The sequence below is a fragment of the Cavia porcellus genome, unplaced genomic scaffold (genome assembly GCF_034190915.1).
Source record: "Cavia porcellus strain 051 isolate PalLab524CR breed Dunkin Hartley unplaced genomic scaffold, mCavPor4.1 scaffold_24, whole genome shotgun sequence".
Taxonomy (NCBI): Eukaryota; Metazoa; Chordata; class Mammalia; order Rodentia; family Caviidae; genus Cavia; species Cavia porcellus.
This window is the reverse complement of record NW_026947507.1, coordinates 38,512,853-38,538,430: the sequence shown is the minus strand read 5'-3', so window position 1 is coordinate 38,538,430 and position 25,578 is coordinate 38,512,853. Positions and strand designations below refer to the sequence as shown.

Here is a 25,578-nt window from a genome sequence, read left to right as displayed (position 1 = left end):
CTTTTTTAATCTGTAATTTTCTCTAGTTTGTCATTTTGAGTTTTACTGTTGATTGTACCCCTTTTCCCTTTTTAAAAAAATTTTATTTATTTATTTATTTTTGCAGGAAATGCTGTTAAAAAGAGCTGCAGATTTAGTGGAAGCCCTCTATGGTACACCCCACAATAACCAGGTTAGACCCCTCAATCTTATGCCTTAGTAAGTTGGTCTCCTCATGGTGGATGAAATGCTCACTCTAATCTTCCATTTTGTAGGACATCATTTTGAAGCGAGCTGCAGACATTGCTGAAGCCCTCTATAGTGTGCCCAGGAATCCCAGCCAGATTCCAGCTCTTTCCAGCTCCCCAGCGCACAGCAGCATGATGGGAATCAATTCATATGGCAGCCAGCTTGGAGTTAGCATCTCTGAGTCAACACAAGGAAATAATCAAGGTACTGCCTTTCTCAGAGTCAGAATTCCAACCTGTCTTCTACATTTAAGAGACTGGCTCTGGGGGAGTAACAGAGCATCAGCCAACCCAGCCAGAAGAGTGTCCCGGATAAGCCACACCACCACGGATTCCATTGTTTCAGCATCAAAGGTGGCATATTGTCAGATTCTAACTTTCTGGGTACCATGTAGGTCCCATTTCCTGGAAATACTCAAAGGGAAGGTTGCCTGTGATCACTGTAAAAGGGTTTAGCCATATGGGAACTCGGTTTACAGGTATTAATTGAATACAATTTATACTTCTACTATTGTTATAATCAGGTTGAATAATAAAAAAGCTAATTATCATTGTGAGCATTTATTATACCCAGCTCTCTCTTTTTTGTTAACCAAGAGTAAGCAACTTGCTTTTATTTGGTAATATCTCTTGTGTATTATCTTTTATGCAAATACAGAGGCCTTGTGTTCTCTCTTGCATGGCTGCCTGCCCTCAGATGGTAGTGTGTACTTTTGTTCCTGCTTTTACTTGGCCCAAATTGCTCTGCAGAATCTATTTCTTTTCCTACCTTTAATAAAACTTTGTTGCCTTTAAAAATAAAAACGAATATATAGCAATGAACTCATATAACCAGCTAGACTTACACCAAGAAAGTATATGTATATATAATATATGTATATATATATATATATATATTTTTTTTTTTTTTTTTACTGAGGACGACTTCATTATTAAAGGGCTAGTATATCATAAATCACTTTTAAAAGGAGTAACTGTCCTAACACACAGTTGGGACTGCTGTGACAGAACCTGGGGATAATTTACCTTTAGTTTTGTCCATCTGTTGGAAGAGAGCTCCTTATTCTTTTTGCCTAAGGTGAGTTTGTCCTACAAAAGAGCGGGTGGGATCTAATATGTCTTCAAGAGACGCACAGTATATACCACCTGCCTACCCTGCTTCCCCTGCCCATCCAATACTTTTCTCAGTGACTCCACTTAAACTCTCAAAGGACTCCAGTGTCCTATGAGATACAACTAGAGATCGCTTCCCTCCAGTTCCTTCCTGTGAGCTGGACATGCTAAGTGCAGGTGTGAAAGAAGAAAGAGCGGATATCAAATGCAGAAGACTTGCTTATTGGATATAAAAATACTGCTGGAGCTCAGGAATAAGTTCTAGTGCATGGCATAGTTGCATGATCACAGTTAATAATTTTCTGTCTATTTCAAAATAGCTTAGAGAGAGGATTGTAAATATTTCCTACACCAAGAAATGATAGATACAGTGACAGATAAGTTGGTTCCCTTGATTTGATCATTGTTATGTTGTCTACATGAGTCAGAATATCACACAGCATGTACTTTATGGGTTTCTACAAATGCTATATGTCAATTTAAAAACTTAATCTGAAAGCAAACTCTCCTTTCCCATGGCTACCCAGGAGTAGCTCGGGGTATGATGGTCTGGGCCCCCGTGGACCTGTGCTATCCGTGGGTGCTGCTTGGTTTATCTGGACTTTTCCTTCCTTGTCAAGGGTACATCCGCAACACAAGCAGCATCTCCCCTCGGGGATACTCCTCCAGCTCCACCCCGCAGCAGTCTAATTACAGCACCTCCAGTAACAGTATGAACGGCTACAGCAACGTCCCCATGGCCAACCTAGGCGTTCCGGGATCGCCAGGATTTCTGAACGGCTCGCCCACAGGCTCCCCGTATGGAAGTAAGTGCCCCACCATCACATGGCTCTGCAGGCCTCTGTGTCTCTGAGTTTTACCGTTCCAGCATTTGGAGGGTTGGGAGGTAGAGAAGCTTCACTGCTAAGTCTTACTAACGTATGGAAATTAAGCCCATTCCCTGATGAAATATCCTTCCCGCCCTTCGTTTTTTCCCCTCTACCCGGACTTCAATTCATCAGGCTATGCAAAACCCCACAGGAAAGAAAGAAAACAGGTGCATTAATAGATGTATTATGTTTTTTAATCTTTATAAGGACTTTCTGAAGTTAATATTTCCATGTTGTAGGCAAAGCAGCTTGAGCTCTTGGCAGCTAGCTAATTTACCCAAGATCATTGGGCCAGAATGGAGAGAGGCAGTAATTTTGGCACAGATTTTGATGGCTTTAAGTTATTTGGTTACATTGTGCTAATTCTTTTTCTTTGTGGCATGGCTTTCTTCTCCCTTAAGTACCTCCAGAGAGTATGTCATGTTACAGTATATGGAGATAGAACCTCTTTGTCTGTGGTCTCACAGCAGAGTTCATGGCTTGGGAAGTTGTGAAAACCCATTTGGGGCACTTTGGGAGTGAGCTCAGGAGCTTACACAACCGTCCCAGGACCCTGAGAGTGTGTGCTTTTCAAACCTACATGGGGAACACTTCAGGCCAGGGCACATGGCGGCATGCAGAGCCCAAGTGAGTGAAGATGGTGCGCTTGGAATGCTGAGTGTGGTCACGAAGCCCTGCAGCTCACCTTCTTGTCACCAAGAATAGGTCCCTTGTGCCACGAGCAAAGGCATGTCAGGGTCAACACACGGCCATGTCTGCCATGGCCCGGAAAGCAACACGGAGAGCAGGCTGCATCTCACAGCCTTTCAGCCGTTGGTTTCCTGGGAACACACATGAGTTATTTCTGGGTCACGTGTTCAAGTTGCAGTCAGCACTGCGCCATGTGGGATGGGTGTAGCACCGAGTAGCAGATGGTCATGGAGGTCGTTTCTTTCAGAAGAGCTGGAATTCTGTTGCTGCAGAGACATGTATCTTGTCATATGACCCAGGTTAGTTACAGTGGTCTAAGGAATGAATTATGGACTGATTGATTTTCTTACTTGTTTTTTTACATTGTACCAAAAATATTTTGAGGATTCATAGTAGTCAAATGGTAGTGGGGACATACAAAATAGAAACTAATAGGAACGTGAGATTAAAAAAAAAAAAAGAAAATATGTTTAGGAAAATTATAAATCTAAGAGCAAGGGTAGCTAACATTTAGTTCCTTCAAAGGAACCCTTAATTTGGTTTTGACTATGCAATGCTAAAGCCAAGACAGGAGTGTTGTTGTAAGACTTTATGTCCACACGTTACTCTTTGAAGGAGCTTAGAAGGAGCGTGGACATTGTTGCTGCTGAAACCAGAGGAAGGAAGGCCTTCCCCCACTTCCTCAGGGGTGAGGCCCCCACTGTGGAAAGGGGCCACCTCTTTAGCAGTCCCACAAGGGGCACGTTGCCAGGAGAGCCATTGGGCAAATACTGTCACAGCATCAGGACGGCAGCAGCAAGAGTAGTTGGCAATCGCATTACACTTCTAGCTTACAAAGCATGTCCTCACCTAGAGTCCAGGTAGATCCTCACAGTGACCTTGTGACGTGGGTTTAATAATGATCCTGATCATTTCCTTTCTAAAAGAAGCTTGGTCACAGCCAAGAAGTAGTAGATATTGAATTAAAGCACCTGTCACTAGACTCAGAATGATGTTTTAAAATTATTCAATACTATGAAAATATTTAACATGTTTATAGCGTATTTTCAGACTGAACCAATTAAAATTCTCTCCATTTGACACTTTTTATAGATTAAAAAATTGGTTGGTCAAATAATACAATGTATGATGTGGTAGAGAAAGAGAGAGAAGAAAAAAAGAGTAGAAGAGAAAGAGACAGAGAGGCAGAAAGAGACTCAGACACAGACTCAGATGAGCGTTCATTGCCTGGTGTTTCTTACTAGATAATCCTTCTGGTAGGAAGGAGTCCTTCCCACTCCTGCAAGTGATTTTCTGATCACTGAACCCCAGTGCCACAAGAAAATCTTTAAGTCATCTGTTTGAACAACAGCATACACAGAAGAAGAAAAAGAGGAAGAGAGGCTTGCATTCTGCCTCATCATGAGTGGGAGAGGCAGAGAGGACCCTTCTTGGCTCCTGTCGTGCTGTGTGTCAGCATTTGCACCTTCAGTCCTGGGGAAGCATCTGAAGGAATTGTACACTGGGCTTGGGATTCCAAATAGTGCATTGATTACAATCAAATTCCCCCACTTCAGAAATACCAGATACCCAGTGGAGTTTATCACAGTAGCACCTGCCCTGAATTTCTAACCCATGAAGTCTTCAGTTCTCTGGGAAATATTTATACACACACACACACACACACACACACACACACACACACAGCCCAGGGGAAAGAAAAGATTTTGTCAGTTCAGTTGCTTGTATCTGTAAACACAATCCTTTGCTTTTGTGTTCCATTTTTTAAATAAGTCTGATGTAGCTGGGCCATGGAGCAATCACTTGCCAGAAACGTTAAGAAAGAAATAAGGCCAAGCCTCTCAGGCAAGTTTGACTTGCATTACAGCCAGTGCAGAGGATCAAAAACCTGTATCTTTCCTGCTTTTGCTCTCACACAACTTCAAAAAAATGGCCAAACAGATGTTTTTTCAATTTTACATACAAACTTCACTTCCTGGCGGTAGCTGTGTGTGCCAAGTTCCAGCTCAGTGCAAGTTTTTATGGCTGAATTCTAAGCCCCTGACAATAGGGGGTTATAATGAAATGCTGACAGACCCCTGAGCGCCAGCAAATGCAATGGCTCGGTGCAGAGGAGGATGTGTGCCCGGTGAGATCCAGCTGGGACCATGCAAGCCAATCAATCCTTGTAAGAAGAAAAGTAGTTTTTTCTGAACTGCCCACATTCACATAGGTTTCTGGGCCAGACGTGCTTGCCTTTAGTTGGCCTTTGTCCATGGAGAGATAGATGTCCAGAGAAATTCTCAATTGGCAGTATGTATGATCAGCTTTCCTGAAATGATGTGCTCTGTTGTCCCCAAAGATGGTCCACCCTACAAGCCTGCAACACCCATGGGGACCACTTCTTCCAGAGTAGAACAACCACCAAGCCAACCCAAAGTGTGGGACGGTATCCATGCCGGCAGGAAGCCAGCCTGTCAATTGAGATTCCTACTTCAGTTACAGAATCTTAGACCAGACCCTCGGCTTCAATATTTTTATATTTGCAGAAATAAATATTAAAGCATTTTCTATTGTAGAATATTAAATGATCGTTGTTGAAAATGTAGAACATATGGCCATAGTTGTTTTTTTTTTTAAAAGAAAGCCCATTCCTACTCTAAAAAAAAACCTCTTTTATAACAATTGGATGTACTCTTTTAGAAAAAAACTTCTATAATAACATTACAGACATCTTGAATAGCATGTATAGGTTAAAAAAGAGAAAAGGACATACTATTTCTATGCAGAGATAACATTGTTAATTTTTAAAATACATTTTTTGTAGTCAGGGATAGATACAGTTTGAAAATTGCAGGGTTTGTCCAGCTGTACATCTGATGAGATTCTGCTATCAAATCAGTGAAGGAGGAGTGGACGGAAGCAGGCTGATACAGCTGGCTGTGACATGATCACAGACATGGAGCCAGGCTGCATAAAATCCTTTAGTGGTGCAGCCTTGGGTCCTGAGCATGGAGTACAGATATTTAAAAGGATGTTGTTTTTTTTTTTCAGAAATGAATTACAAGCATCATCTTTCCATAGAAATTTGAGAATGTTAGGCTCTGCTTTTTGTGTATTACAGGAATTAATAGACAAACTTCGCTTACAGACAGTAAAGCTGTAAATCAGACAGTTTAATATCACTTGGGAAAGCTGTCTGCTTACTGCTAAGGACTTCATTATTTCTTAGCAATGAAACAGAAATTTTCTTATTTTTAAGTTTTTATAGCTTTTATTGATTTCTCCTACATTAAAGTAATACATGTCTATTACATATAAAAAAAGAAATTTTGAAAGAATAGACAAGTAAAAGGGCTACAATTTAAGAATACTCAAAATTTCATCACCCAGAGACATCGTGGCTAAAATTTTGCATATACATCCCACACGTCTACATTTTGCTATATGTATTTTTTGTTTCAGTGAAAGTGGGTTTGATGTATGTTATTATGTAATTGACTTTTTCCACCTGAGGGGGAATATATTTCCATACTAAATATTTTTCCAGTGCTAGTTTTAAAGTTCATATAACATTTTATTGTGTGGATTTAACATAGTTTACTCTAGTGAAGGTCACTTAACTTATTTCTCAATTTTTCATTTTTATTGGAACACCCTTGGATATATTTTTTGCATATTCATGATTATATCCTTGGGATTAATTTCTAGAGATTAAATTAGTAGGTTAAAGGATACACGCATTTGAAAATACTTTACTGTGTAATGCCAAAATCCCTTCGGGGAGATTGATTCTTCCCTCAGAAGATAGGGCATATATGTCTCCTTGTCCTGTGAATTTTTCCTTAATCTTTATTAATTTAGTAAGTGGAAAATAACATCTTGTTATCATTTTAATTAGCACTTTATTATTAATCGATTTGAGTGCTTCTCTATGGGTCTCTTGGTCATCTCATTTCTCCTCTTGTGATTTCCTTTTGGTGTCCTTTGCCCATTTTCCTACTGAGGTAGTTTTCTTTTTCTAATTAACTTACAAAATCATATGAGCTGTTGAGGACACAAACATATCTAAATGAGTACTGCAGTTTTAACTTGTCATTTGTGCGTTCTCTCTGTCTCTGTCTCTCTGTGTCTCTGTCTCTGTCTCTCTGTCTGTCTCTGTCTCTCTGTCTCTCTCTGTCCCTGTCTCTCTCTGTCTCTCTGTCTCTGTCTTTGTCTCTGTCTCTGTCTCTCTCTCTCTCTGTGAGTATTCTACATTTCTCAGTATATGTCAGGTCCATCCTGTAAATTACAGTTTAGGCTTTGGTGCTGAAAGAATTATGTAAATTGTATAACCTCTCTACCTTTCCTGCTAGCACTTTTGTGATTTTGTTTTCACAGATACTGCTTAATCTGTTTAGCTCTACTTTGATGTTGAACATGAAGATACAGTCTCAATTGGAGTCCCCAAATTGTTGCCATATTGTTTCTATGAGTTTTTTCCCTACTAATATAACAATGAAGTGTCACCTTTATTCCGTCTCAGTTCTCATACATACCCAGAACTATTTTGGGACTCTTTTGCTCCAAGGACTTGTTTGCCTATTTCTGTGTGAGCATTAAACTAGCATCACTGGTGCAGATTTATCATAACTTTCAGTATCTCAATTAACGCCCCCCCTTTCTACTTAAAAGAAAATTTTGATAAAACTCTCTGACTCTTACAGTCTCATTATTGAAACATATAAACACAAAAATTGTGTGTGCTAAACTACATGAGTTAAAATTCCTTTTAGAATTTGCGATACGGCTGCATTAAATTTTAAATTAATTTGACATTTTTATGAAAGTTTCGTTAAAAAGTATTTACGAGGCTCTGTGGTGTCTCCACTCTGTAGCAGTTCTTTAATGACTCTTAGTAAAGCTAGAGACAGCTCCTTCTCCTAAGAAGCAAATGCGTTCGAGCCACACTTCAGGTTGGGATCCATTAGCAGGAAGAACAAGTTTGTAACAGTGAGGTCGATGAGATCAGAAGGGGACACAGTGTGCGTGGAAAAGCCCTGATCATGCTGGAAGAGGCTGGCGCCCGCTGCTGCCAACTCAAATCCTGTACTACAGTAGAGCGGTCTGCAGCGAGAACCAGAGCTTCCTAAGTCTCAGCTTCGCTTCTGCCCTGGCTTCTGCGCCTCCTAGAAAAGGAAGAGTTGTCTTTTGTTGTTGTTTTTTGTCTTTTTGAGACAGGGTCTCACTCCGAAGTTCAGGCTGGTCTTGAACTCACTTTGCAGCCCAGACTGACCTCGAACTTGCAACAACCCTCCTGCCTCGAGAAGCGGCCTTTTATTTCCTGGTTGCATGGGGTGTGAGACTAAGGCTGGAAGAGGAGATTTGGGTTGGAATTATTAGTAAGACCCACTCCTGGTGCTTAACCTGCATCCTTTCTTGGTAGGCTGAGTTACCCCAATTTCTTACGCACGCAGCCCTTCAAGTATTATACAAGGCTCTTCCTGAATTCTTTTCTACCTTTTTTTCCTTTTACTTATATTGACTGAAGAAAGAGATGTGGAGGTACTCAGTTACTCTTTCTCCTGAGTTTTAAAAATCAGGGCCAGGACTACCTAAGAATAAGTAGTGTTTAGAGAGAGCTTTGTTTTGTGTTTTTTTGGTTGCTTTTTGTTTTGTTTCTTCGGTTTGCAGCTCTGCTATAAATGACATTGTACTATTGGAGGTGACCTCTATGAATGCTCATAGGTTGCATAACTGCACTATAATTTTATATATGTTTACCATAAGACATCGAAATACTCGACCTTCAGTTCACTTTGTACTTGTCAATCCTCCTTCCAGCCCTCCTCCTTTTTCTGTGTGTATTTTTTATTTTGAGACAGATTCTTGCTAAGTTGCCCAGGCTAGACTTGAATTTGTAATCCTCCTGCCTCAGCCTCCCAAAGTGCTAGGATTGCAGGCATGGACCATCACACCCACCTCCTTTGTTCCGTTTTTTTTTTTTTCTTAAACCTTTGTGAAATTTACTCCGCTTATGAACAAGCAGAGATAACAGATAAAATTCTCTTTTGCACCATGCAACTCGTTGAGTTATCTGAAGTCAACAGGTAGGCCCCTTCCTTGTGTCAGTTGCCTTTATTTTTCTTGGAAATCATAGCCCTTTCCTTTTGGCTCCCCTTACGTGATTTTAATGTTAGTAGTGTTAATATTACTGGGGTTTTCCTACACATCACGTCTTGGGAGGCAGCCTTACAGCTTTATTTCCCAGGAGCCCTGGAAGTCCAAGGAGAGGGGGCGATCTGCTAAATGTTAATAAAGTTTTACACTTAATGAGAAAGTGGCCCATAGAGATGCTCTCTCTGTGAAGATGTTAACCCTGTACAGCAAAGCTTTGGGGCCCTGGGGGTAGCCAGTGTGGCACATAGCTCCCAGAGAGGCGTTCTTGGTGGGGTACAGGAAAAGGCCCTGAGGCTGGGGAATGGGCGCTTTTTCAGGCACACTGGTCTTAGTCTCCAATGTCATGCTTCCCATGCATGCTGCCCGGTCACACCTGCTCTGGCTGGTGCCTCCTCCAGCCTCCCAGGCAGGAGTGCGCCATCTTCCTGGCTCTGTGGTGTCCCTCCAATGAGATCACTGCCACATCACTAGTCACATGTGTCTGGTCCCCACCTCCAGCCCCCTCCATGGACACAAGGAGATTGCTAACACATTCCTCTTAAAAGAATATCCCTGGAATCTGGAACAATGCCTTGAAATCCATGACTTCTCAATAAAACTGTGGCAGATGGGGGTACTGAAGAAGGACCTGACTTTCTGGATGAGCCCTGTTCTGAAGCAAGCTGTCCCTTTGCTTTCCAGTCATGTCATCAAGTCCCACCGTTGGCTCTTCCAGCACGTCCTCCATCCTCCCGTTCTCCTCTTCAGTTTTTCCTGCTGTCAAACAGAAGAGTGCCTTTGCCCCTGTCATCAGGCCCCAGGGCTCCCCTTCACCTGCCTGCTCCAGTGGCAATGGAAACGGATTCAGAGGTAAGCGAAGGCAGGGCTGCGGGGGCGCCTGGGACAGGTGTCTTGGGGCCTGCAGAGCCATAGCAGAAGAGAGCCTGGCTCCATAGCTCTCACCATGCACCCACAAAGAGATGCTGTGGTGCTTCCACCCCGGGTCATGAGTGGCTTGGCCGCTGGGCTCATATCCCATCTACAAGAAGGAGAGGGAGGGGAGGATGTCACCAAGCACAGATCCCAGCTTCACTTGGGGGAGCATATGCAGTGAGGAATGTCTCCCCAGTGCTGTGGCACTGTCCCTGGAAGGTGCGTGGTCACCCCCCCCCCATACCACGTGGCAAGTACTTTTTACCTAGCTTTCTTGCTGTCTGCAGGGCATCCACCTCCCCAGGGCACACATGCAGGGAGCCATCAGAAGCAACCAGCAACTTCCGAGAACTCTATCACATGCTAGCCAAATTGATAGCAGGTGCCCGGTGAGGGGTTGGGTAGGGAAGGAAGAGGAAGAGACATCCTGCTTCTAAGAGCAAAAATTAATATCACCCGTCAAACCCACTTTTGAGCGGCATCCTAAAATATGATATGACGTAACATAACACAAATGTGATGAGAACATGAGAATCTAATCATCCTGTCGTCAATGGGAGGCAGCTGATGGCAAGAGAGCAAATTGGAACCTGCTGAGCACAATGGCTCACGGGCGACCCATGCTTCTTGCAGGCTGTTCTTCATAGCTTGACGTGCAAACATTCGTGACAGGCAGTGCTGGATAAAACCAAAAGGGGCGAGGCTCGGTTAACCCCTTGTGTGCCAAAGTCCCTGAGGTCAGCCGAGCTTGCCTGGGGTGACGGGAGTCCTGGAGACCACCACTCCTGGCAGTTTGATAATAGCATATGACTTTCTTCAGGGACACCTGTGAACAGACTGGCACAGGTCCATTAGGTTCCTATGCTGCCTCATGAGAGGATGGCACCATCTCAGAGTCAAGTGACTTGACAGAGAAACTGTACAAACCATAAGTGAACACCCAGCACTCCAAAGAGTCATGGAAGTCCTTTCTGTTCTCAGTAGACAAAGCAGCTAGGACTCCGTGCCATCCAACATGTGGGTAGTTAGAAACATCTGTACATTCTATGGGACTTTTGCTTTTGGTTTTCATCCGGATGTCTAAGCCGTGAAGCATGCAGCCTGTAGTTAAGCATCCCCAACTGCTCGCCTCTCTCACCCAGGACCGGTGGCTTCCATGCCATCACTAGTGGGTAGGCGAGTGGTTACTGCATGGTGGCTACATTTCCAGTTAGAAAGGAAAGTGCTTGCTGAACACTGACTTCCACACAATGCTATGAATGCAGGCTTCATTCATAGACCTCAGACTGAGAGTAATGCAGAGTGAGAGGGAAAAGAGAAGCAAAGGGGAGCCCAGCTTTCCTCCATGTTGGCCCAGGAGGAAGACAGGAAGGAAATGGACTTCCGGTTCCGGCACTCCAGAAAACTGGTTCAGCTTCACTTTGCGGGGCAGGGCAGGGGATGTCATTTGACCTCCACCTACCAACCAATCCCTTTCCTGTCTCCGCTCTCACATGTGCCATGAATTTGGGGGCATAGAGCTGGCTGTCTGAAATCTTCTCCTTGAGGGTCTTTTCTGACTGGACGGCTCATTAGTGGAGGCTGTCAGTCCTCAAGGCCAGGACAAAGTTTTTACAGGCACCAGTGGCCTTTGTTCCCTACCCTGCCTCTTGCTGACTTGCCCAGGCTCCCTGTGGTTTCAGCAAGAGAGCCTTGTGTGGTCCCAGTGAGGTTCCGGGGGGTCAGCTGCAGCAGAAATCCTGGAGGACCCTCTCCAGGGTCCTCAGCCACATCAGTTTCCTGTTACCACCCGCCAGAATGGTGGGGCTGGGCCCGAGGCTGTGCCTGGAGAGCGATGGCTTAGCCACTGTAAATTCCAGCTCTGTGCTCAGCTTCATTTCTACAGAACCACTGCTAAGTCCTAACTCTTTTGAAACCTATGGTTCCTCTAAATTTCCCTGGTGACTTGAACCTTATAAAAGAAAAAGGAGGAGGCCAAGGGGGAGAAGGAGAAAGAAGTCCCTGTCAATGTAGGATTGCAGCCTTTTAAAAAATGGTGAAGAACTGCCCACATATGAAGTGATGTGCCCCGAAGTAAAGGGGTGGCCTCAGGAGCGTCTCACAGAAGATGTGAAAGCACTCAACTTTCAGATGTGTCTTGGGGTTAGCTCAACACCGCCGGGGCTGTGTGGATCCTGAGCATCTTGCAGCCTCAGTTTCCCAATCTGTTACAGCAAGATTGACAGGTAACCTTCAAGGCTGCTGTGAATGGACTGTATGAGTGGAACATGGTGAGGGGTTTTCCATGCAGCCCAGCAGGGAGGAGGCTGGACTTGCCTCCCCATCGTCCCTGTGTTGGGGGACTAGGTACATGGAGCCTTGCTGTCCAGCATGCTGAGGTTTCCAGAGAGGCAGAGAGGAAGAAAGTCAGGCTGACATTTACTGCATTATATACAGGTGCTGGGTGAACAAATCTTGGAGCCTCCCTGCTCGATGAGCCAGCAGCTCCATCTTCCCAGACCCAGAAATGGAGAGTGGGAGGGTGGGCCGAAGGGCCTGATGGTCCCAGGCCGATGAGGGGCTCTTCTCTAGGCCTTGGGAGGTGGCAGAGTCTCTGTCATAGACAAAGGTATGTGCAGCCCGCCGGCCTCATGGGCTGCACTGCACACACAGCACCACCGAGTGGACAGCCGTCCACGCCTGGCCCTTTCAGATCAGGCCAGCAGCACCTGTCTTGGTTAAGCAGCGTGTCTAAGTCTGCATGGCAGGTGACCGGTCACTTGAACTCCCAAGCTGGGACTCCAGAGTCTGTGATGTCACAGCCCAGTGTCTGTCCAAGGATACTAATAATGAAAAGGCTCCCTTTCCCCTTTGCCTTTCCCTCCTGTCCACCTGCCAGCTGGACCGAAGGGGGTTAATGCTTTTCCCTAAATTGCCAAAGTTAAAAAAGGAATCTGACAATCCCAGTGTCCTCAGCATCCTCCCCTACCTCGTGACAATGTTTACTTTTTCTCCATTTTGTATTCATTTTCTGTTCATTGGCTCTGGTTTCTACAAATAAAAAGTCAAGGCCTCTGGGTATCTTCCCCAAAGAGTTAGACATCACACTACTGTGATGCTCACTGATTACAGCGACATAATAGCTCATAATGGCTAAACTTTGGATGTCTGTCCATCAACAGATGAATGGATAAAGAAAAAGTGCTCTACAGACACAATAGAGTACTACTTAGCCTTGAAGAAAGAAAAGAAAGTTGTTGGTAGGAAAATGGGTGCATTTTAGACTATAATGCTAAGACCAAGTCATAGAAGGTGAAGTATCGCATGGTTTCTCTTCTAAGGGAAACCCAAAGTATGAGTAATTGAAAACATAATCTGAAACAGAGTTGATGGGAACCAGGGAGATAGACTTTGGGAAAATAGGAATGGGATTTGGGATGGCAGGGAAGGGAGGAGATAAGTGACAAATATAAATGATTAAGATGCAATATGTGTGTGACCAGTTCCCCAAGATGGCTGCAATTATTATGTACCACAAACAGATACCAATAAAAAGTATGAAAGGGCAAGGTCAGCCTCTAGCAGAGACCCGTCCACCCAGGGTTAGCTGTGAGACCAGGACAGGGCGAAGATGTGCTGTTTTCCAGCAGGCAGTGCACACTGATCTTGGAGCAGCTCTGCCTTCCTTTTGCTCCTTGGGGAAGTCTCTGAGGCTCAGGAGAAGGCAGGGACTGAGGAGTTTTAAATGCCATGTGTAAGGAACAGTTGAGGATATGAGGCACAGTTCTACTCCCAGAGAGCCTGCGTGCAGCATTTCTTGTCCCACCTTCTGCCTCATTTATCAGGCATTTACAGTTGATGAGTATAGATTGTCAAGATAATATTATACACTGTGTGTCTGATTCATTTTGCAGCTCCCTCCAGGAAGGGGAAAAAAAACCCTTCTGCACTCTGGGATAATTACTAGAGTTGCTATATCTCCAAATCATCAGGGAGTGTCCAGAATTGAACCGCCTTTATTGAAAAGTTACATCGATTCAATATATAGTAATACAGGCAAAAATAATTAAGGCTTTGCTAGCTATGTAAGACCTTAATCCAGATCTCACAAGCATTCAATAAAGTCTGTATGGGCAGGGAAATAGACGGCTGACAATTTTGCCCGAGAGGACTAGCCATGATGGAAAAAAGAGGCAGAGGGAGGAGAGAAAGAGACAGAGAGAGAGAGAGAGAGAGAGAGAGAGAGAGAGAGAGAGAGAGAGAGATGGGTGGATTGGGAAGCACAGAGAATTTTGGTGATTTGTTGGTGAGCTTAGCAAGTACAACTCAGCAAAAATGCTTTTATGATATTTATACTCCCCTAGATGTGCTGTGGGCAGGAGAAATTGAATAAGCCAATTCCAGATATGGTTAAAAGTTTGGATGCAAGGAAACTATTCTGCCATTTCCCAGAACTGTGACGATTCTAGGAGCTCATCATGCCAAAGCAAAGTCCAGAGGATTGTGTTTACCTGTGACTTTCTACACATCTTGCTTTTGCTGCCCCTTTTTCTACATCAAGAGAAAACTTCCTACTTGGTTCTACCCCAGCAGGGATCGCCCACATCTTCTTGTCTAGATGGAAGAAGCATTAGCTTTGTCCTTGGGTAGAGCATGAGGAGGGAGGATTGGGGTGACTCCCACCCTAGGATGTGAATGCAGGCTTCTGTTTGAGGGGGTCAGCCTTCACCACCGAATAGTCACATACTGAGCACCAAAGGAGGCTGGTATCTAGAAGCAAAGTGCTAATGACGTCCAGGTTAGAATAGATACAAAGACACCCAGGATGGATAGAAAACCTGGCCTCTTATAAGTGATGCCTCGTAAGTCAACAAGTTCAATACCTGGAATTTCCCTTTTTGTTCCAACTAAGTTATTTGGAAATTATTCTGTCCAGCAATGAAAAATTTAGCACTGGCATATTGCAATTTAGTGTACATGTTTCCATCTATCATCTCATTTATACAACTCATTAACATAAGACAACAACAGCCACGGAATGACTCTGGCTTCTTGAGCACAAATTGATCAGGCTTTGGATTCCTCAAGGTTTCAGTGGCTTCTGTGTGTGAGCCCATAGCTGGAGGAAATGGGTTTACTAATCAACGGAGGGCACCGTCTCTCTGGATTGGACCAGATCCTATCATTCTCATCCCCTGTCCCTCTCTCTGTACCACAGTCTTTGACATAAAAGTCTCCAGGTATCATTCCTGTGCTACTCTTTCCTTGCAGCCATGACCGGACTTGTTGTACCCCCCATGTAAAGAGGAGGAAGAACTGCTTTCTCATAGCACAAAACTACTTATTCTGATGGACCGATAATGAGGAAAAAGCATTCTGAGCTCCTTCAGAAGAATCATGCCCCCAAAGGACGTGATGGACGTATTTGGGAATGCAAGGAGCCGTCGTCTTACTTGGTCTTACGTTTTCCCTGTAGCTCTGATGGTAGCTACACACACTGACCCTCTCGGGGACCAGGACACAAATTGTCACTGACGCGGTCAGTGCTGAGTACAGAAACGTGATTCTTTGTTATGAACATTATGAAAACCACCTTCCTATGTTTGTAAAATATTTAAGAAAAAATTGGCAAACAATTCATGCTTAATATTTTGGATACTATTTGTTTTTCTTTGTAGGAGAAAAAAAGTTGAAAGTTTCTATTTTCTATGAAGCCTTTCAGATACCAATTTAGTTTGTGCAGAAAAAAAAATTGAACAAAACAGGGTACCAGCATGGAAGAATTTCTTAAAATGAAACCTGAATTGAATGATGAAATGTTGTATGTGTGTTTGCTTATAGTTTAATCTCTTAAAAAAACAAAAAGGGAAAGATTTTAAAATGTTTTACAGTTATTTAAATAAATAAACGTGTAACTTATTGTAAGTAGAAGTAGAAACTAAGACCTTTTTTTGGAAGAGAAGAGTTTCTCTTCCTGATGTAAAATGAAACTGCAAACATGTAGTAAGGAGTTTTAAAGGTGTGTGATTATTACTACGGTTACTTACTAGACTCTTCCCCCTCATGCCTCCCCTTCTTTTTCTATCATTTTATTGACCCATGAACATGTAACTTATATAGATTTCCTACGAAACAACCCACTGCATAAAAACAAGACGTGAGTACACGCACATACACCAGTACACACACACACACACACACACACACACACACACACACACCCATTCCCCAGCTCTGGTTGTCCCTTTTGGTGTCCATCTGTGAATAGTTTTCTTTTTCTAAAAAACCCTGCATATTAGCTTTCCACATTGTTCCCTGAGCAAGGCAGAGAATTCCCTTGGTTTAGTAAGTATGTCCTGAGCTTTGAGCATCCTAAGGAAAGAAGTGTCTCCAGCTTTGCTCCTCTGGAAATCTTCATTACCAGACACACACACATTTCCTCCTCTTTTGCTGACCTGGCTCAGCACAGAGACCGAAAGCCTCATGGAATTTCGGAAACAGTTTGGAGAAGTTAACTCTGTTTCATGGACTCCTAAGATCAATATTAGAAGAGCCAAATCCTTTGCTTTCTCTGCAGGTTGTCCCTTTTATGTTCTTAAACTTACTTTTTAAAAAAAAAACCCACACATGTCACTTGCTTTGGTTTCTGAGCAATAGTGGGGTAGGATGTGGAGGAGGAAAGTTAAAATCCCTAAGCCCCTCTCCTGATGTTCAGATATGCAGAAATCGAGATGCTTGTCTCCAGAGATGGGGCACCTGTGCTCTCAGGGGCACAAATAACTGGCCCTCTGATGGGCTCCCTGTAGTTCTGTGACGCACTCTTAGGAAGGCCTCTGCAGGAGCTGCTAACAGTGGTTGACTCCCAGAGCCTGTGGGATCCTGGAGACACACACAAATGCCCTTGAGGTGCCAGCAGGATGCCACTTCTACCCAGGTCAGGGTTCTGGTTGGCTCGTTGGCAACAGGTTAAAGTCAATACACAGACTTAGCTTGGGGCTCTTGGTTGGGTTCTAACATTAGAAACATTGGTAAAGCTCTCATGAAGAAACATCTTTGCACTGGAGCCAATTTTAGATGACCCTGTCTGCCTCACTGATCCTTACCCACATCAGCTCAACCCCACAACTGTATTACTTGCCTCTAGTTCACTTCGGAATTATCCCGCGTGATCCACATTTTCTGTATGCACATGAGAATCCAAGGTTTTGGAAATCTGGCATGCTTTTAACTACTGCAGATAGTAGTCAGGGCTGAATGCAGCAAAATACATGGAAGCACAAGAGCAAAATTTCCCCAGCGAACAATTCACAGAAGGGGACGAATCTGCGGAGTGCAAACATCACCATTCCAAAGTGAAGGCAGAACACGGTTAAGCATGTCTAGACCTGGATTTGAGCCAATCCAACATAAGGAAATGTTTTTTTTGTTGTTGTTGTTGGTTTTTTTTTAGTAGCATTGCTTTTAGAACCTGTGAATTTTGCTCTTGCATGAAGATGAGTGCAGTACTGTTCTTCAAAAATGATTGTAGAATTTGTTGGTAGCTTTACACCGGAAAATGTGTGTAACAATAAGTACCAAACATCCTCGACCATTCAGCTAGAACTTCGGCAGCGACAGACCTATTTAATTGTACAAATGTGTGTAAGGATTATTTTTAGTGTACTAATAAATGAAAAGCAAAGCTACTCTGTCCTCTTTAGTCATTGCTATTGACTAGGTTATTTTTATGCCACTTGAAACACAAATATTTCTATAGGTAACTACAAAATTCTATCCTATCTTTGTAAGAGGAGCTGTGTAAGATTTTTCATTTAAAGGAACAATTTACTTCATTATTTATCTCATTTTTTGTTATAGCACCAGAATTCTTCCCAGTTTTTCTTTGCACATTTCAATATGCATGGTTTAAAAACCATTATCTTCTTTACCTTTTGTACAGTAAGGTCTTATTTTCAAACTGTACAGTTTCACTTTATTGTTTTGCTTTGTCAGTTATATACAGTATAAAGTTGCTATGCACAGAGCTTTTTGTAAAGACAGCTTTTTTGTTTACTGTTTTTAATGGTCTTACTTATGTAAGAATATCTTGTTTGTAAAATGAATAATGTCTACTTCAGTTTTAAACTTTAAATTATCCTAACAAAAAATAAAATTTTTGTACTGTAAAAATGACTCTTTTTTTAAGTAAAAGAAACTTAGTTTGAGATTTATCCTTAACTCTTTGAGCACTTACTTATAACTTCTAGTCTATGATTTTTCCTCTGGTTGAGGAAAATTCGTTCAACTTTTGCCTACGTGGAAGCATACCTCTGGAGGAGAGAGTATTAAGACTTTTGGTTAGTTTTCTGTATGTATTTATCTGTGTACCCATTTGGATCAAGTCCTTCTATAAAACACACAAAACTCAGAACATCCTACTTGTTCTATTGGATGTTGATTGGATGGGATTCTTTATTTGTGGGGGTATTGGGAATCAAACTCAGGACCTCATGCTTGCCAGGCAGGTAGCTTAGTGTGCCACTATGCTACATCCTCAGCTCCTGCCTGGGATTCTTGAGGTCCGTGAAAGTCTGTCTTGATTTGAAACTGCTTTATGGTTAGAGGTGGGGGTACAAAGATTGGGTTCCTATTTTCAATCACAGGAAAGGAGCAAGCCAAGAAGGAAACAGACAGTATCTCAAGCAGGAAGATAGAAGAGCTGGAACCAACAGTGGTCAGTGAAATTAGAGGCTGGGCTGGACCAGGCCTCCAAAAAATTCTCCGTATTTTGTAGCACAGGCTGGAAGTGAGTGCTCCAGATGAGAAAACCAACATGAGCAAAGACATACAAAAGAAAGCTTACAAAACACATTCAGGAGAATTCATCTTAAAGATGATTCTCAACCAGAATTCTCACAGTGTAAGTGAGGTATCACATTTCTCTGAATGAGGTCACCTAACCACATAAACCTGCCTTGTGCAGGTAGATGAGAGGCTGTTTCTGCGCAGGAGACTGGGAACACTTGCTTTAGCTCTTCTTTTCCTGTATGTGTGAGTGGCTAGAGCCTTCTCATCCTTCAGCCTCGGTTTAGATGTCATCTTCTCAGAGTTTGGGCAGTTCTGCTGTGCTGGTGCTCCTGACACAGAGAGGTCTGGAAGAGAACAGCTGAGATTTGGGCAGGACCCTGTGCCATAGTGACATTAGTCAGCTGCTTCTGGTACAAAGAGAACTGGCAGGAGATACTGGGGCTAACCCAAGCCTCTGCTTGGGGCCCAATGAGCGGATACAAAATAGTCACAACTCAGTGACAACCAGAAAGTACAGCCTAATTTAGGAACTAACTGGCTCAGAGGCTAGAGACTAGCCTGTACTGCCCCTGCATCCCAGCCTACCCCAGATAACAGCAAATTGGGGAGGACAGCAAAAACTCAAGCCAGCACGCTTCTGAAAGGCCCTAAGCAAATCGGAGAGGGCCAGAGAACTCCAGGACAGTCTGAAAAAAACCAGAAACATGACAAGAGATAAAAATAAAAAAAAATCTCCAGCTGCCCAACAGGAGAAAATAAGCCCAGGAGAAGTAAACACCGAAGAGAACAAGCACAGTAGCCATCCACTACTCGACACAGCATCAGCTGAAATTAAAAAGTACCTACATGATCTCATAGAGGAATTTAAAGCTGTACTCCTGATCCAAGTGAGGCAAGATATAAAGAGATTAATTAAAGAAATGACAAGCCCCACCCAAGAGAACACAGATGGAAGAACTGAGGAAATCAGAAAAGAAAGAGAAGCATCTGAAGAAGAATTTAAGCATAACTTAGAATACATGAAACAGATCCAAAGAGAATATCAGGAAACTAAAAACTCCATTGAACATTGGCAAAATGCCTTGACAGAAACTAAAGATAGCCTTCTGAAACTTGAAGAAAGATTTAGGACATATGAACGTGAAAGAAAAAGCCTCTTAAAAATAACAAGGAACCAGAAAGAAGCAATTCTAAAACTGGAAGATGACAAAAAGATACATAACCTAAGAATAAAGAATGTGAGTGAGGAAGCAGGAACATCCAAAAATGAAATACAAAAAATATTCACAGAGATATTAAAGCAAAATTTCCCATGTATAGCAAAAAGAAATGATATCCAGATAAAAGAAGCATACAGAACACCAGCTACCTACAACCAAAACAGATCTACGCCTAGACATATAATAATCGAGATCCCAGAAATCCACCAAAAAAACAGAATATTAAAAGCAGCCAGAGAAAAGATGCAGGTTACCTATAACGGGAAATCTATCAAAATAACAGCAGACTTATCAACACAAACTCTTAAGTCAAGAAGGGAGTGGGGAGAAATATTCCAAGTCCTGAAAGAAAAAAATATGCAACCAAAGTTCATATATCCATCAAAACTCTCTCTAAAAATTAATGAAGAAATAAGATACTTTCAAGACAAGGAGGAACTGTGGGAGTTCGTGGCCACCAATCCAACCCTACAGAGAGTGCTGAAGGACATTACAGAGAAAGAGAGGAAGAGATATCAGGATTCCAGCTACAGTGGCAGAGAGGCCTCAGTGTACGGGGCAGACCATGGAATGAGGGAATAAGGTGGACAAATTATAGCAGAAAAGTGTAGTAGCAGACATGAGGCAGAGATGGTAAGCTAGTCTTTAGTAGAGACAGCTCTGAAACTATATTTAAAAAAAAAAAAGCAGAGGTCATTGCTAATGGTGTATAACGATTTAAAAGACACAGTAGTCCTAGTGCCATATTTAGATTGAATTAAATTTGTTCTGGTCTGTCCGCTCATGTCAGATTTGAGGACACAGACATCTTGACCCAAAAATAGCAGGCTATACCATGGTAACTATCCTTACTTTCCTATTAACTTAAGCTGAAATCCTATAATACTTAAATTGTCTTACTATGACTGATCTTAATTGAATCTGAATCGTAAGACTATGGGTTGACCATGGCTGATTTTATTTGAAATTGGTATGCTTGTCAGTATCAACCCTAAAAGTAGAGGCAACTACTCTGAGGATGACAAGTTGTAAAGAATATCCAAACTGGTATTAATTAGTAACAGCTTCCAAACCCTACAATGCTGCCAAAGTTAAGTTTTTATAAAAATAGGTGAGACTATATTTAACTATAATAAGCCAGTGTGGTGGTCAAATCTATTGAAAATAACAAGAGGAAACATAGTAACTATGGAAGATCATCTATATTGTGGTCTTAAATGTTTTATCCATTGCATGTTTTTCTAGGAAATTGTTTTGCTGGCTTGCTATGACTTGGTATTCCCTATAACACAGAGAGGATAGATATATATGTGGAAATTCACACATGGGTTCTTTTTTCTTTTTAATTATTTATGGGAATAGATTATATAATGTAAGATGTAATGAACAGATACTCTGAGGAAGAGACACTAGGAAACTCGAGGCTAATTTAGTAGCATTATGATAGAAATTCTAGCAATACTAATGTTTGCTGATTAGAATGACATTGGACTGGTTTCTTGAGTTCAATTTCAGCATATGTAGAGATGGGGACAGCTATCACAAAGAGAAGGAGAGATGAGTTGGTAGTTACTATTGTCTTCCCTAATTTGGTACTTGAGGACCTAAAAAGTCTTCAATGATTTGATTAGTTCTATAATATACACTAAGTATATAAGGTGGATGAAGAAGGGGACAACTATTTGTAAAAAATTAGAGACAGTTAGATAGAAAATCAAGATCTCCAGTGGGCTTCCTATGAAATCTGTATTTCTTTAAATTGTTTTTTTAACTGCTATGTTCTGTTTTGATATGTTAAATCTTACCCTCTTTGAGAAGTAAAACAAATGTGTAGGACTGATAACGATGTTACTGAGCTCTTGTTCGATCATAGAGCAGAAGGGTTTGTAGTGTCACTTTATGAATGTCATTCTAAATGCTTCAATTCCATAACATGAACAGCTACTTCTAAGATGACAATGTGTAACTTATCAACCAGCAATTTCTTACCGTTTGTTTTTCTGTAAGTTTGTATCATTTCTACCCTTTTTAAAAATCTCCATGTATTCTTTTGTTTCCTTTTCTTTAAATAAAAAATTTAAAAAAAAAAAAAAAAAAAAAAAAACAAGGCCTTTGCTGAGAGTGATCAGAGATGCAGGCGCCCCCATGTGTCTCTGTAACCGAACTCTGTAGTGTCCTGATCCTAATTCCCATTCGTTGGTCATTTTCCTATTGGTGTCTGCCTTCACTTTAGACATGAGGCACCTGTGGGCAAGGACTGTACTGGTGTCCAGTTTGCTCATATGTGAAGACCAGAGCCCAGGCCTGTGGTCTCAAGAGTGCTTGAAGGAGTAGTGAATGTGTGGTTCTGCTGTCCTTTGCTATATGGTACACTACTTTGAATGACTTCATAGGGTTTATATTGTCAACCAGTTAATCAAAAAGACTGTGAAGTGTGCCCATAGTGGAACCTGGCTGGCTGCTTATCAAACCCAGAAAACCTGCAGAGGGAAGATTAGGAAGAAGTGGCCTCTGGCCAGCAGCCCTATGGGTAGCTTGCTTTGCCCACTATCCTTGGACCTTATCCCATATGGATTCCATTGCTCTGAAGAACTCCAGTACCAAGATCCAGATCTTTTAGGAAGAAGTGCATTCCATTCTTAATTCCAGGAAGATATTTAATTGGTAACCAAACACTTGAGTCTCAGAGAGAGTCTGCATACACCAACTGTAAGAGGCTCAGGCTGACTAAACGGGAGCATCCTGCGATTTGAGACTGAGTGCAGAGCAGGTCACAAATCACCTTGTTCCCATGTAAGGAATATGGGTTTCCTGTGTAGGGCTGGATTTCAGGTGATGAGAAGCAGAAAGGAACTTAACTCAAGCAATAACAAGATCAACTTTATGCTTCAGAAAATACCAGTACCTACAGTGTGACTTGTAGGTTGGAGAGAGCAGATGTTGGATAAAGGGGAGCAGTCAGACAAAGTCAGAGGACAGCAAAGAAGCACCAGTGGGCTGAAACTTTGCTCAGGGATGGTGTGGTCTGAGTGGTCCGCATCAGTGTCTTGCTCATTCTTTCATGTTTTAAAATCGCTCTTGCCTTTAGGACACTATGGCAAAAATCCAGACAACAAGGTCTCCTTCCTTAGCCAAGACTTGGAATTAGAGACGGAAAGGAGAGGAAGGATAGGACAGAGGTCCCTACACTCTGATGGACTTACTTCGTTAGACATAGGGATGGAGGACAGAGGGACTGGCAATTTGCTAGTTAAACAGTCGGAGTTGTGGTGTCATGAACTGAAGCAAGGAATAAAATGGGGACCACACTGGGGGTAATGAAAAGAGGCAATGATTTGAGACATTGGAAGTTTTTCTATGATTTCTTCTTGCCTTTAACTGAAGATTGTCTTCCATGAGCATATTCAAGAAGGACTAAGGAGAATTGTACTCATTGGCTTATTGGTTTTTTTTAAAAGATTGCTGTATTTCGACTTGAGTGTCCCTTTGGCTGAGTATAAAATTTCTGGGGTTACACTTTATTGGAGCGAGGGAGTTGGATTGTTTCATTTTGTTTGTTTCACTACCTTCTCGTGTTCATATTGCCCCGGGAGTGTTGGAAGCCTCACCTATCTTTCTCATGTATTCCTTTTGCTTGTATAAGAAAGACAACTCTAATTTATTGTGTGCTTCATGCCAGTTTTGAGAATAAGAGAGGCATGCAATAAATAATTGTGCTTGGAAACAGATGTGAACTGGGATCAGCCCATGATCACTCTCCTGGTAAGTGGTTTGGTAATCTTGTCTGCACACCCAAAGTAACGTCACCAGGATAGCTCAGTGCTGGTGTTCCGTGTCCTTCCCTGCCGCCCCTAGTGCATCCACTCCAGTATCCAGCCTTCCTTTTCAAAGTGTTGGTTCAGGTCTTTTATTTCTGGACACTTCGCTTTCGTTGACACTGAAGTATGTTCCCTGTTCCTTCATTCTGGTCCTTCTTGCCAAAGGCTCTAGTTCTATCTCTAGTCTCCATCATTCAGGTCTGTTTCATTTTCCTCTGGTATTTGGTATTTATATTTCATTTGTTTCTTCTTTCCCTCCCCACTCATAGTATATGTTTATAAGTCATATTTTGGTGTCTTTTGATAGTATTCATCTGACACAAGAGAGCTTCTGCTGGACAAGCTATTCATCAAGTCTGACTCTAGCAACTGCTGGTCTAACCCCAGTCCTGTCTGGCTTTCCCAGAACCACCATCCCCTTCTCTGAAAGTTGGATTTGGGTACCTCATTTTTCTAGTTTCATCAAAATTGGAATTTAAGGTTTTCTTTCTCATTACTCTCCCTGTTTTGTGAATGATTCTAGGAAGGAATTGATGGAAAAAGTTCTGTGATGGTATTTCATGCCATAATCCACAAGAACAGAGGGCTGCATAGTACTGTGAGAAAGGAAACCTTATTTTGTCACCATATAGCATCTTCTTTTGATCTTCCAGCTTGCCTTTGACCACTGGCTCTGTGATCCAACTCAGTGGTTATATCCTTCACTTTCTCCTCTGGATTTTGTCCGATACAAATAATAAGTTACAAATAATTTCCAAAACAACAAATAAAAGTGGATCTTCTGCTGAAATCTGTAATAAAGACACAAACAAGGATCGTTGATGCCTTCAGTGGCACATAAGCTATAACACTTGTGGCAGAACTTTGGTAAGTCCCCTAAAGCAGATTGCCCTTCAAACAACAAACCCTTATTTGCTAAATAAATCTTAGGAGAAGACAGAGTGATAAAATGGAAATAGCCACGTTTCAGAGATGTGGATTTAAATTGAAGACCTACCACCCTTAGCTATGTAATCTTGAATAAATTACTGCATTGAGTCTTAATATTCTTGATCACCAAACAAGTGTACATAAGATAACTACAGGCACACAGTCAATCTTATATTCCCAGCACATACCACTGTGTTTGCCTTGAGCAGGCACTGAATAAAAACTGAACAATGGAGCGAACATGTAAAATTCCTACATACGCTAAAGGCTCAGCATATTCAACATTAGTTCCACCAGGTGCTTTTGACATCCTGGAGCCTTGGCGTTGAACCACCACTTGCCAGTACAAGGATAGAGTGAGCAGTGGAATCAGAGCTCTCCGGTCTGTCATCTCTAAGGGAGCAGTCCATTAGCAGCTTCGTCTCAATGGCCACAGCTGCAGTCGGGGCTCCGGACTTCCTCCAGTCCAACTGTGGACACAAGAGTGAGTATCAATGGGGCCATTGTTTGTCCTGGGGTCCCCTTTGAGCCAGTGAAAATTACAGTAGAGTGATCGGTACGGTGCCCAGCGACTCCTTCTCTGTTCTTCAGTGTGCTTGGCTGGGAGTAGCACATGCAAAGCCACGGTCCAGTTCTTTGTAAACGATCATAAAAAAATAAAAGATGGTCCTAAGCGCAGTCCATGTTTTCTTCCATTAAAAGTTAAAAAGAATGTTTTTTATCATAGAATAGAACATCTGGTGCATCATGGCTATGGCTTTTGAGGACAAAGCAAGCATTGTTTTCAATTCCAGATTTTTGCAAGTCCAAGAGTTTGAACCCATAAAAAAAATTGCTTTTAGGACAGGGATGAGACTAAAATGACTTCTACTATCAAATCCAAATATTTACCATT

At 42.2% G+C, this 25,578-nt stretch overlaps 1 protein-coding gene across 2 annotated transcripts in view; it reads left to right on the top strand.

The window, feature by feature from the left end:
- Positions 1-19,972, top strand: part of Ebf2 (EBF transcription factor 2) — a 183,560-nt gene extending 163,588 nt beyond the window's left edge. For both annotated transcript variants that reach the window (XM_003479363.4, XM_063234898.1), the window contains exons 12-16: positions 107-172; positions 255-432; positions 1,961-2,146; positions 9,719-9,886; positions 15,200-19,972. In XM_003479363.4, coding sequence (XP_003479411.2) covers positions 107-172; positions 255-432; positions 1,961-2,146; positions 9,719-9,886; positions 15,200-15,231 — 630 coding nt within the window. In that variant the 3' untranslated portion in view covers positions 15,232-19,972. The remainder of the gene's footprint in view (positions 1-106; positions 173-254; positions 433-1,960; positions 2,147-9,718; positions 9,887-15,199) is intronic.
- The last annotated feature ends 5,606 nt before the right edge of the window (positions 19,973-25,578 follow it).